The sequence below is a fragment of the Erythranthe guttata genome, chromosome 2 (assembly GCF_056151865.1).
Source record: "Erythranthe guttata isolate IM_541 chromosome 2, IM_541, whole genome shotgun sequence".
Taxonomy (NCBI): Eukaryota; Viridiplantae; Streptophyta; class Magnoliopsida; order Lamiales; family Phrymaceae; genus Erythranthe; species Erythranthe guttata.
In genome coordinates this window covers 5200811-5213747 of record NC_142534.1, presented here as the reverse complement: position 1 = coordinate 5213747, position 12937 = coordinate 5200811, and the positions used below count along the sequence as shown (strand labels likewise).

The following is a 12937-nucleotide window of genomic DNA, read 5'->3' as shown; positions in this document are numbered from 1 at the left end:
TACATATATATATATATATATATATATATATATATATATATATATATATATATATATATATATATAGTTTACTCGTAACAAAAATTAGATGAGCTTCTCTCATAGAGTAATTATTTTAACTAATTAGTTATTACTAATGATTTTTTTTAAATGATAAGATTCTCAAAATCGAGTCATATTTTACCTTTAATTTGGGACAATTTGCTGCAGATCCCTGAGCACTAATACACTTTCAAATCATAATAATCATATTCACATTTCGCTAAAAGTCCATCGGACAACTTAGTTAGAGACTCTAACATAAACTAATCATTTTAGACTGAAAATAATTTGTTATTCTCCAAACTCATCCGTTCTCAAATCCATATCCAATGAAAAATTATTTTCAAATAAGATATCTAATTTAGTCAAAATTATCCAACTAAACTATTCATTTTCACTCTCAGTTGTCTATTTTCAGTCTAAACTGTCAAATTAATTTGTTCGAGAGACTTCTAGGAAATTCAAAATATGCGAAAGGACTTATTAGTTATTTAAAACATTTTTGAGGACGTTTTAGTAAAATTTCCCATTTACTTTTAGTTGAAACTTTTTAAGCAAAATTGAGCATTTTGTAGATAAGTTGTGGCAGCATATTTCTATATATCGCAAACCGCCACTGTGCTTCTTAGCTTTTCGCTCCGCCACCGCCAAAATTGGGCAACCCTTTCGCCGCCTTCTACAACTCCCCTATATTTATAATTCACTCCTCTCTCTCTCTCCTCTCTCCCCCAATTCTCTCTCTCTCTCTCCTCTCTGGTGTATTTTCAAGGAACAGAGAATTTCCGGTCTTGGAGATTAAACCAAGTAGCTGGCTGCTGAAAAAAACGTGCGCCGTGCATTTGGATTAGCAAAATCCGTTTGTCAGTTCGAGAAAAATCATCATTGCTCAGACTGAAAAAAAGAAGGTGAAAATCTTGTCAAGATTTCGATTGGGAAATATTTCCCGATAAAAAAAATAATTGTAAATCTCTTGGGAGATGTGCTGATGAGCCCGGTTTAAGAGGTGGGTTTTGTTTTTCTTGAAGTTTATTTAGTGTGTGTGTGTGTGTGTGTGTGTGTGTGTGAGAGAGAGAGAGAGAGAGAGAGAGAGAGAGAGAGAGAGAGAGAGAGAGAGAGAGAGAGAGAGAGAGAGAGAGAGATTAAATTAGAAAGATTTGTGGGGGGTTGAATAATTTAAGAAATCTCATGTGGGTTAAATCTGCTAATGATTGAATTTGATCGAGTTTGAAAATAAAATATTGAATTTTTTAACTTAAACAACCTCAATTTGGTATTAAATAAATGGGTTTTGACCTGTTTATATATAGATATCTATATATTGCTGATTTAAGACATAACTAGGTGAGCTAAACATGCTCAAACAAATATAAACAACTCTGTACTGTGTGTTTTTTTCCATCATAAATAGCAGAATTTTCATGTGGTCATATATACATATACATATATATCTGTATTTATATATGCGGTGAATTTTGTAGGTATTGATGTGGTGGTGGATATGGTGTTCACACAGTTAAACATTGACAAGATTTGTTTTTGACAACAATGGATCTCAAGGAATCATAGAACCAATGTAATAATACTTCAGCTACTGTGTTTCAGCAACAAAAAATTGAGTGGCATTTGTGTAATTCTTGTTCCATCATGCCTCTCTCCGAATTCTTGAGAATGGCTCGAGGCCAACTTGATTCCGGCCACCAAAAACCGACCAATCTCTCTTCTCGGTAAGGCCCTATTCTTGTCTACGATTTATCGTTAGTATTTTGTAATAACAATAATCGTGTGTTGTTTTTCGTGTAGGTCCGACGATGAATTGGTCGAGCTAGTGTGGGAGAACGGTCAGATCATGATGCAGGGCCAATCCAGCCGTGTACCAAAAAGCCCTCCTCGTAAATCGCGCGATCCGGGGTTGTTATTAGGAAATTCAAGAATCGGAAAATTCGATGTGGTTGACTCGGTTCCGGACGATATTGAACTGGATTTTGACCAGGACGATGAAATGGTTCCTTGGTTGAATTATCCTATAGAAGGCGATGCTCTTGCCCAATTACCCGAAATATCGAGTCTTACGGCCCAAAATAGCTTCCCATCCGCCGAAAAGAGAAGTAGTTGTGGGCAGAATGTTAGTAATTTGTATACGTGTTCGTCTTCTGCGTTGTCTTCGTCTTCTAAATCTCATATGTTGAGCTCATGGCAGCCTGGTACATCAAACGCCGTAGGGCAACAACAGCAACCGATTAGTAATTCGAATTTGATGAATTTCTCCCATTTTGCAAGACCCGATAAGACCCTTGTCAAATCCAACTTTTCCAACCCCGATGCAATTCCGACGGTTTCGTCGGTTTTGGAAAGGATGGAAATTAGGGAGAAAGGCTCTTCACCTGCCAGTGGGAGTAATCTGGTGAAGAAATCCGCATTCGTTGATCGATTTAATATCACACGAAAAGATGTTGCTTCAAGAGAACCGGTGTTTAATGCAGCAGCTAAAGGCTTGTGCCCCGCCGAAAGAAGTAAAAATTTACGCGGAGAAAATTCAATCAAGAACGACAAGCCCGTAATTCAGAGTAGTAATGGCGATTCGGTAAAAAAACAATCGAAACCCGTCGAGCCCGTTGTTGCTACGTCATCTGTGGGTTCTGGTAATAGCGGCGATAGGGTTTCTTGTGAACAGACATATAATTCGAGAAGGAAGAGGAAGTTTCGTGATATTGAAGAGTCGGAATGCCATAGTGATGTAAGTCGTTATTATCGTTAATTATTTAAAGATTTTTCGGTTGATTGTGAATTTGTCTTAATTCTTTTTTTTTTTTTTTTGTGCACAGGATATTGATACGGAATTTGTGGGTGCGAAAAAACCGAGCCTTGGTCGCGGAGGTGGTGGATCGAAGAGAAGCCGAGCAGCGGAAGTACATAATCTTTCCGAAAGGGTAAATCAAGAAATAGTAAATCTTGTTTATATATTGTGCCGTTTTATTTTTACTTACATAAACTGATTCTCTCGATTTATCACAACGTGTCATCAAACAGAGGCGAAGGGATAGAATCAACGAGAAAATGCGCGCTTTGCAAGAACTCATTCCGAATTGCAATAAGGTAATGCATTTTTTTAGATTCATTTCTCCATTCGTTTATTAAATTTCGTAATTTTTTCGATTTATCATGATCGAAACTGTTTCTTTCATTGCTGTCAGGCGGATAAAGCTTCGATGCTCGACGAAGCCATCGAGTATCTAAAAACCCTTCAACTTCAAGTACAGGTTGTTAAATAAGCCCGACAAATGTAGCTTATAATTCCGATCTATTTTTTTTTTTTTGCTTAATTTCCTTAGCTTAATAAAATGTTCGATATATTTGTTTTGTGCAGATTATGTCGATGGGAGCGGGTTTATGTATGCCACAAATGATGTTCCCCGCGGGAATGCATCCTGCTCACGTTCCACATTTTCCTCCCATGGGCATCGGAATGGGAATGGGAATGGGAATGGGCATGGGAATGGGAATGGGAATGGGATTCGGAATGGATCATATGATCGACATGAATGGTAGATCTTCTGGATATCCGATTTTTCCTGCACCCCCACTATCGGGTCCAACGACTTTCCAGAGAATTCCGGGTCCCACTAACTTTCCGGTGTACGGTCAACCTAGTCAAGGACTTCACAATTTAGTACCGAGACCGCCCTTGGCTCCTTCAACCAGCCAGCCTCATGCGACTCCGATTGCGAAATCACCATTGATGTGCAATGCAGAAGCTTCCAGCTCACTCAACCGTAAATCCGATCAGGTTTGTGCTCTTAAAATGTTTATTTTATTTTTTTCCCTTAAAGATAAGAAACATCTCGACTTTATTTCGTTCCCTTTTTTTTAAATGTTCTTTATAATGCAGATGCAAGCTACAAATGAAGTGATAACGAAACAAGTTGCAGCACGAGAAATTAAAACGGCCGCAGAAGCTAGCGGGACAACGGCTGTAACCTCTACTACAGAAACTGACATTAGCAAAAAACCAGGTAATCATATATATATATATATATATATATATATATATATATATATATATATATATATATATATATATATATATATATATATATATATATATATATATATATATATATATATAGTATGTAGTGTACCGTGTTTGCACACTTGAATTTCGTTACTATCTAATAATTTTGTAATTAATTAATATTCGTTCTTGATCTAGGTTATGATTAGCCGGGACGGGATTAAACACCTAAATTGACGATTTGATGGCTTTTATCTGCGTACGTGGTCGAACTTTGCAATAGATACGACACTCTAATTTTGTAGTGTTTGTCAAAAAAAAAATTCTAACGATAGAAATATCAGACTACAAAATTTGATTTTGAAGTACTTTTTAAGGAGAATCAAAAATCGACTGCTCTCTTACTTTATTGTATATTTATTGAAGACGAGTCGACTCGTGTGTTGAGCGGTGTAGAGTAGGTCTTTGCGGATGTGTTTGAGATGTCTACGTCTTTGCCCTTGTTAATACGATTTCCTGGTTTGACACACATTATTGTACTTCACACGTTTGTAATTTTTTATTTTTTTTACATTTTAGTTTCGACAAATGCGACTGTGTGCTCGTGTCTGTATTTCGCTGTCGATTCTTGAATATTATACTATCAACTGTATTTCGCTGCCGATTCTTGAATACACTATCAAACTATATACGATTATCGTTTCCATGATATTTTTTTCGTTGACCTTCATTTTTTTTAAAGTTTTTTTTTTTGTGGTTACTAATCAATTCAAATTAATTTGGACATGTATTTTATGTCATTATAATCTAGGTTTGATTTAATCCATTGTGCTCATGTTCTTTGCATTTATTGATTGAATATCTGCTTTAAAGGATAATTTAATTTCATGTTCTGGAATTTGGTTGTCTGTGGACAAAATGGTGTGTTACAGACCAGGATTTATTGTATTTTTTGTGTAGTTATAGGTGATAGAAAAGGTTGTTGAATTTATTGCACATGCTCCAATTATTGCATTATCTTCATCTCTATAAATGCAGAAAAAACCACGTCGTTCCGCAGGGATAGCCTAACGATTGGAGCAAGAGAGTTTGGATCAAATGGCCAAACTTCAAATTGTCTTGTCACTGGTCGTTAGGTCGAGCTCGTCACAAGTGATTAATCTATAGTGGTTTACGTCTCTCGTATGGTTTGCAAGCTATTATACGAGAGTGTAGATTTACGGTACACTTATATGGTTGGCCGAGGGTTCCTTCGTTACAAATAAATAAATAAATAAATGGTCTGATTGCGCATGGAATTTCATGATTGGTTATGTTCGACCAATTGCAATGTCCTGGAAAGAACTTATGTGATTATAGAAGTATTTATAGAAATTATGTTATTAAATGTTGTAGAGGAAAGGTTGGTGCGAGTAGGGGTGAAAATCAGACGGATTGAATAGGATTGGCACTGTTGCAAAAAATGACTTTTTTTTTTTTGTAAATGAAAGATTAATTCCAATTTACAATATTCGGACAAGTTCACTAGTATTATGTGCATATATAACACACAAACATGTATAATACATATATAATACATATAATATACACCAATAAATCAATAAATCCAATATCATCTTGCATATAAATACACAAACCACCAAATGAATTATATCATAACATCAAGAATTAAAAAAAAAAAGAAAAAAAAAACACTAGTATACCTAACACTGAAAACACTTCATGCAGGCAAATCCAACATCAAACATGAAACAAATAATCAAACTAAAACCCAAAAAAACCCAACATATCACACAAAAATAAAAACAAATTAAATCATATGATCACAAACTCCTCCTTTTTCATGCATTACTTTTTACCTTCATCCTTCAATTCAGCGACAGCTGGCGTTTTCGAGTTATGAGATTTTCCGATAATAGCCTTCTTCGCCTTCACTAGCGACTGCTTCACCATCTTCACAATCGACTGCTTTTGCGTCTTGACCGGAACTTCTTCCTTGGTAACAACTTCTTCGGTTTTTTCATTACACTCGTCTTGTTTCTCTTCGTCCAACTTCGCTTCGACAGCTAGCACGGTTCCCTCGATTTTCTCGACGACTTTTTTCTCTTCCTCCTCCAGCTTCGCTTCGACTGCTTTTACAGCCTCCTCGACTTTCTTCTCCACCACCTCGATTTTCTCCGGTTTTGCTTCCTTATCTTCATCAATGATTTCAGACAAAGATTTGCTGTCTTTCGGCACCACTTTTTCTTCCTCTTCGCATTGAACCGATTCTTCAGTTACGACACTTTTTTCCGCAGCTTTTGCTTCTGGGGCTTTAGTTTCTGCTTCGAGCTTTTCGGGCTCGACAACTTTCTCTTCTGCTTTTTCTGCAACTTCAGTTGGCTTTTTTTCTTCACACTGAACCGATTCTTGAATTACGACACTTTTTTCCGCAGCTTTTGCTTCTGGGGCTTCAGCTTCTGCTTCTGCTTCGAGCTTCTCGGGTTCGACAACTTTCTCTTCTGCTTTTTCTGCAACTTCCGTTGGCTGCGTTTCTTCACACTGAACCGCTTCTTCAATTACGATACTTCTTTCCACAGCTTTTGCTTCTGGGGCTTCAGCTTCTAGCTTTTCGGGCTCGGCAACTTTCTCTTCTGCTTCTGCTTTTTCTGCGACTTCAATTGGCTTTTCTTCTTCACACTGAACCAATTCTTCAGTTACCACGATTTTTTCCGGAGCTTTTGCTTCTGCGGCTTCAGCTTCTGCTTCGAGCTTTTCCGGCTCAACAACTTTTTCTACAACTTCAACTGGCTTTTCTTCTTCAATTACGACGCTTTTTTCCGGAGCTTTTGCTTCTGGGGCTTCAGCTTCTGTGTCGAGCTTTTCCGGCTCAACAACTTTTTCTACAACTTCAATTGGCTTTTCGTCTTCAGTTACGACGCTTTTTTCCGGAGCTTTAGCTTCTGGGGCTTCAGCTTCTGCTTCGAGCTTTTCGGGCTCGACAACTTTCTCTTCCGACTTAATCTCAGTGGGATAGCACTCCACATCTTTCTCTTCAACAACAATTATCGGAGTTCCCGATTCTACCGGATTTTGAACTTCTTCGACTTTTTCCACCTCGGGTTTTTTCTCGATTTCTTCAGCTATTTTCTCCTCAATCACAGTAGGCAACTCCTCGACTTTTTCCTCGACAACCTCAACCGCTTTTACTGCTTCAACGGGCTTTTCTTGAATTTCTTTTTCCGCAATAAGAGCAGCTTCCTCGATTTTCTTTCCTTCTTCTTTTTCAATTTTCTCACATTCGATCTTTTCTTCATTCGATTCAGCCAACGGAGAAGCAGCAACTTCAATTTTCGGCTCAACGGGCTTATCTTCAATTTTTTGTTCGGCAATTAGTTCCGCCGGAGGAGGAGGAACCGCTTCGATCGGAACCTCAACTATTTTCGGCTCTTCAATAACAGGAGTCTCGATTTTCTTTTCTTCTTCTATCTTTGGTTCCGGTTCAGCACAAGGGAGCGGTGCCTCGGTTTTCGGATCCTCCTCTTTCGGAGAAACAGAAACAGTTTCTGCTTCTGTTTTCTTCACCTCTACTGATTGCACTTCTTTCTCAACTTCCTGCAGTATATATAAAATCTCTTAGGCTTTGTTTCTTTTTTTCTTTTTTAATTAATTAATTTATTTATATATTTTTAAACGTAGATAAATAAAAAGAACAACATAATTCTCATCCTTCTTAATGGGATCTCTAGTTTTAATACTTTGGAGTTTAAGCTTTCACACCTTATACACACACACACACACATATATATATATAGATAGATAACATATAAGTACATAAAAATCGAATCTTTATGATCTAAGAAACATTAAAATCAGAAATCTTGCTTTTAATCAAAGCCCCACATGAGTGTGGTGAACAATTTCATCAACATAGAGTTAACAAGAACTCGTTCCGATTCCAACTGAGTTCAACTGAGTTCACTGAGTATCAAGAACCAGGATTATTACAAACACTACAAAGTAGGAAAAACTCAAAAAAAAAAAAAAAAAAGAAGCAGCAGCAGCTAAAAAGTAGTGAAACGGGATGAGTATAAAACTGATGAATTTCAGAAAAAAATACCTGATGAGAATGATCTGATGCAACAGTCACAGTAGCCATTGAATGGAAATTAGTGCTGTTATTATTGCTTTGGTACTTAGCTCACAGAAGAAAAGTAGAGAGAGAGAGAGAGAGAGAAGAGAGAGAGAGGGAGATAATTCAATTCAGCAAAACTAGAAAAAGAAACGAATGATATGGTTGGCAAAGAACCACAAAAGAAAAGGGAGATGGTGGGGTGGGGGGGGGGGTGGGGGGTGGGCGTGGGGGGTAGGGGGGGTGGGGTGGTTCAAAGCAAAGACAGTGAAGAAAGTAGAACCATAACACACTGATATAACTTCACATGATTGATGATCTGTCACCAGAGTACTGTGAGTGGAAATCCTTTCAGCTAACCTTCTTCAAATCTATTATTATTTTAATTATTTTATTTTTTATATATATGTGTAGGGGTGGATTTCCTAATGAAATTTCTCGCAAATTCAATAAAAAAAAAAAAATTCGAATTTGGAACCATATTTTTTTATTATGATTTCCGAAGCTCTAATTTCTGATTTTTTTTGAATTTATTTGGAATGTAAATATATTAGAATGGTATATAAAATTATTGGAAGTTCCAATTTCCGACTCGATCTTAGTTCATAACTTTTCTATGGTTTTTTGAAATGTATAATTTTACGATATATTTTGCAATTTCATAATATAACTTATGTTATTTTTCATGTGAAAAAATATAAATACCGAGGGGTGAAGTAAACTAAAACCTTATAAAAGTTTAATTGGTATTAGAAACTTTACGTTACATTTATAAGAAAATCTATGTTTCAATTTGTTGTTCCTACATGTGTTTTTATTTATTACGTTTTTGTCGAACACTCTTTTGGATTTCTTGCATTTTTCTTGCGAAAATTCAGAAAAATATTATGAAAATTTATATTATATACGACTTTAGAACAATAGATTATAAACTAATTTGATTTCTGATATTTCCAAAATTTCGTCGATTCCGAGGCATTCTGAAATCGGAATGAATTTTTGCACTCCGGTTTTCTTGGAACGAAAATTGAAACTCATTTTTTACTTTAGAAAAATATTGATTTTTTTTCGAAAAACACATTTCAGATCCATTCCCTTTGATTTTCACCTCTATATATACTTACATATGTGTGTATAAATATAATTAAAAAAAATATAAAAGAAATGAATCATTATGGCATTCTTTAATATGAAAAGAAAAGGAAGAATTGGGTATAGGCGCTGTCATTGCAAAAGTGACAAGCTTTACAATGGGACCATTTTTATTTTAAGGCTTAATATTTAATTAATTATTTTTTTTGGGCAACAGTTGTCTGATTTTGTCGGTTTATGGGACAGCCCAGAATTTAGTTACACATGTTTTTGGTAATATAATTGATTTCATCATGTATAATATATGCTTGACAGTGAAGACTAAACTAATTTCTTTCTACAGCTAATCCTGTACAAAAGCAGTATAATTAAAAAATAATTAAATGACTATATTAGTTATGGAATAATATTTAATACTCGTAAAATTCGATATGCGATATACCTGTCATAGTAAAATAATTCAGACCTGAATAGATAGGGAATCAAAATACAAGCAAGAGTCTGTCACTTGACTATTGTTTTTTCAAACTTTATTTTTTTTCTTTTTTTTACAGTATCTGTCTTATTGTTACATTATTTATTCCTCAATATAATTATTAGGGCAAACTTCACTTTGCACCCTGAATTATGGGGTGAGCCGCAAATACACTCTTCAATTACGAAATGTACTTAATACTCCTCATATTTGTATTCCATTTGAATATATTTACATCACCTATTGATTTTTTTTAGTAGATCTTTTTATCCATATTGTGTAAGGGTTTAAAGTTTATATATACCTTTTTTTTTTTTTTTTTTTTTTTTTTTTTTACCTTTATTGTTCCTCATTTTTTCATTGGAAATTAGTTCATTTATTGTTCATTCTTTTTCTTAACTTTACTTTAATGTTCAACTCTAGTTGTTCTCATGAGTTCAATTTATATAGCAATCATAACCAAACCACTTTAGCAACTACATATCTAATTTCTTTAATTAAATCAAATATCTCAAAATCGGACATCAAATTAGGGTAAAATCTCACTCAATGTAAGTCAAACCCCCAATATATTCAAACTTCATAAACATGCTACCACAATGAATTTTTATTTAGAGGAAAATGATTGGCCATTATAAACTATAAAAAAATATGCTCAAGTTAATAAAATATTAAAAGAAACTAAAAAATTGCTTAAACATTCATCAAAATAATATTTGCAAGATGAATTATGTTGGAAAAAAAATTAAGGAGATAACGACTTTGTATTTTTTATTTTAACTAAAATAATTCTAGTACTAAAGTTCACATATATTTCCCATAGACTAAAGTTGGGGTTGAGATTGTAATTGCACAAGAAAACATTACAAAACTAATACCTTTTTATTTTTGTAAATTTGACCAAAAAGTATAGGGGATATTTAGTATGTTTCATAATTGAGGGGTGCGCATGCGACAAAATCCATAAGTCAGGGGTGCAAAGTGAACTTTGCCGTAATTATTAACACGTCTCACTTATTGCAATGGCGATAAGGAGGGAGAACTACACTTTTGGTCGCTCATGTTCGGCCTGATTTCCCTTATGGTCCCATTGTTCTAAAGTGAACAAAGTTCACCTCCAAGGTTGAATTTTAAACACTTTCGGTCCTCGATGATACATGCCCGTTAGAAATAATGGAAAACACTATTTTGGGGCCAAAGTTGAATTTTTAATATTTTCGGTGCTGGAAAATAATCGAAATTTAAAATATACTACTTATAATATTTTTTAATAATAAAAAAAGAAATTAACTAAACAAATTACTTTTAATTATACTTAATATTATTATAATTATACTACTTATAATTAAATTTTTAATAATAAATTAACTAAAAAAATTACATTTAATTATACTTAATATTATTTGTAATTATACTACTTATATTGAATAATAAAAAAAATTAACTAAACAAATTATTTTTAATTATACTTAATATTATTTTTAATTATACCACTTCTAATAAAAAAATAATAAAAAAAAAATAAATTAACAAAAAAATTGTTTTTAATTATACTTAGTAATATTATAATTATACTACGTATAATTAAATTTTAAATAATAAAAAAAATTAACTACAAAAATATTTGTAAATATAGTTAATATTATTTTTAATTTTAATACTTATAATTAAAATTTTAACAATAAAAAATAAATTAACTAAACAAACTTCATTTATACTTAATATTATTAAAAAAAAAAAATTATAAGTAGTATACTGTAAGTTTCTAATTATTTTTCAGCCCAAAAATAATTTTAAATTTTAATTTTGGCTCCATTATAGTGTTTTCCATTACTTGTTAGAGGATATGTAACGGCGAGGACCGAAGTGTTTAAAATTGAACCTTGGAGGTGACCTTTGTTCACTTTAAAACAACGGGGACCAAAAGCGAAATCGAGCCAAACATGAGAAACCAAGTGTAATTCTCCCGCCATAAAGATAAGCGCCTCTTCGCAACTTTTTTCACATTAAGATGTTTCTAATATTTCGTTTCATTAAAGTTTTATTAGAAGTGTGTGAAACGGACAATGAAATTCTTCTAATATTTGGTTCATAACATTTATATTTTAAAATAGAGCAAATTACGGTCACTATTTAAAAGTGTAAATTACGAAAAAATGCCTCATGTTTGGATAATTATAATCACCCCTCTTAAATGCGCAACTATATGTTATGCTTGGGGGCAACCGCTCCTCGAAAAAAAAAGACTTATTTTTAATGGTTTTTGCCTCCCTAAAAAATAAAATATCCACGTACAATAATACATGACCTTTTGAGCGCTTAAGGAGTTCTAATAATAATATTATGGTCATATTACATTATAATTTATATTATGTAAAACAAAAACATTAAAATGCTTATTCATTTATTATTGTTTTTTCATATTAATCCCAAAAAAAAAAATCGGGGGCGCTGCCCCTAAACCCCCGTATATCCTTCGTTTACTCGCCCCCCCAAACAAATCATCTTGGATCCGCTTCCCCAGGGGCGGAACAAGGATTAGAAAGTAGGGGGGACTAACTAAAATTTCGGGGTTCGGGGCAGTGTCCCGAAAAAAAATTTAGGTTCACAAGACATTGCAAAAATATGTTTATATTGCGAAATTTTAATTAAAATAACACACACACACACACACACATTTTATTCATAAATTATATATATATATATATATAATTTTATTATATTTCAAGTATGACAAAAAAATCTAAATTATTCTAATAATATATTGCACTTAATGGGATTCATGGCACCGTCTCATATTATTTTTTAGAGACATTGATATAAAAAAATCAAAGATCGATAAGTAAATATTCATAAATTTTATTTAAAATAGTACAAGTTTTAACCATTTTATTTATATTTTTATATTAAATATGATATATATCTATAATTTATATAAAATTATGGAGAATAAACAAAAAAAATTAAGGGTTAAGACACATATTTACAAAATCTTTGGGGGGCCAAAAGTAATATTCAAAAAATATAATGTCAAAATAGCTAAAAAAAAATTTCTTCTTGGGGTCAACTGCCCCTCCCTGCCCTTTTGTAGTACCGCCAATGCGCTCCCCTGACCTCATTCAACTATGTATTGTTCTACACGTCCACCCTTACGGTGTTAAATATTTTACCTACTGAATGAGAGATTTTCTTGTAAGACAACACATAG

At 33.5% G+C, this 12937-nt stretch overlaps 2 protein-coding genes across 2 annotated transcripts; one reads left to right on the top strand and one right to left on the bottom strand.

Moving 5' to 3' along the window:
- Positions 1 to 570: 570 nt before the first annotated feature.
- LOC105978175 (transcription factor PIF3) lies at positions 571 to 4760 on the top strand. Its single transcript, XM_013003596.2, has 9 exons — positions 571 to 1045; positions 1521 to 1766; positions 1843 to 2776; positions 2865 to 2969; positions 3070 to 3135; positions 3234 to 3299; positions 3407 to 3826; positions 3929 to 4052; positions 4250 to 4760. The coding sequence occupies exons 2-9, from the start codon at positions 1687 to 1689 to the stop codon at positions 4258 to 4260; spliced, it is 1806 nt and encodes a 601-aa protein (XP_012859050.2). The 5' UTR covers positions 571 to 1045; positions 1521 to 1686; the 3' UTR covers positions 4261 to 4760.
- An 876-nt stretch (positions 4761 to 5636) lies between these two features.
- LOC105978127 (uncharacterized) lies at positions 5637 to 8535 on the bottom strand. Its single transcript, XM_013003542.2, has 2 exons — positions 8151 to 8535; positions 5637 to 7645 (listed from the first exon to the last, which is right to left on the bottom strand). The coding sequence occupies exons 1-2, from the start codon at positions 8187 to 8189 to the stop codon at positions 5900 to 5902; spliced, it is 1785 nt and encodes a 594-aa protein (XP_012858996.2). The 5' UTR covers positions 8190 to 8535; the 3' UTR covers positions 5637 to 5899.
- Positions 8536 to 12937: the final 4402 nt, after the last annotated feature.

What these genes read in the sequence shown, in the direction of transcription:
- LOC105978175 (XM_013003596.2), top strand. Translation starts at nt 1,687, where the DNA reads ATGCCTCTCTCCGAATTCTTGAGAATGGCTCGAGGCCAACTTGATTCC. An exon ending in CCGACCAATCTCTCTTCTCG is followed by an intron (nt 1,767 to 1,842) that starts GTAAGGCCCTAT and finishes TTTTTCGTGTAG; the next exon opens with GTCCGACGATGAATTGGTCG. An exon ending in TCATTCCGAATTGCAATAAG is followed by an intron (nt 3,136 to 3,233) that starts GTAATGCATTTT and finishes CATTGCTGTCAG; the next exon opens with GCGGATAAAGCTTCGATGCT.
- LOC105978127 (XM_013003542.2), bottom strand. Translation starts at nt 8,189, where the DNA reads ATGGCTACTGTGACTGTTGCATCAGATCATTCTCATCAG. An exon ending in CATCAGATCATTCTCATCAG is followed by an intron (nt 7,646 to 8,150) that starts GTATTTTTTTCT and finishes TATATACTGCAG; the next exon opens with GAAGTTGAGAAAGAAGTGCA.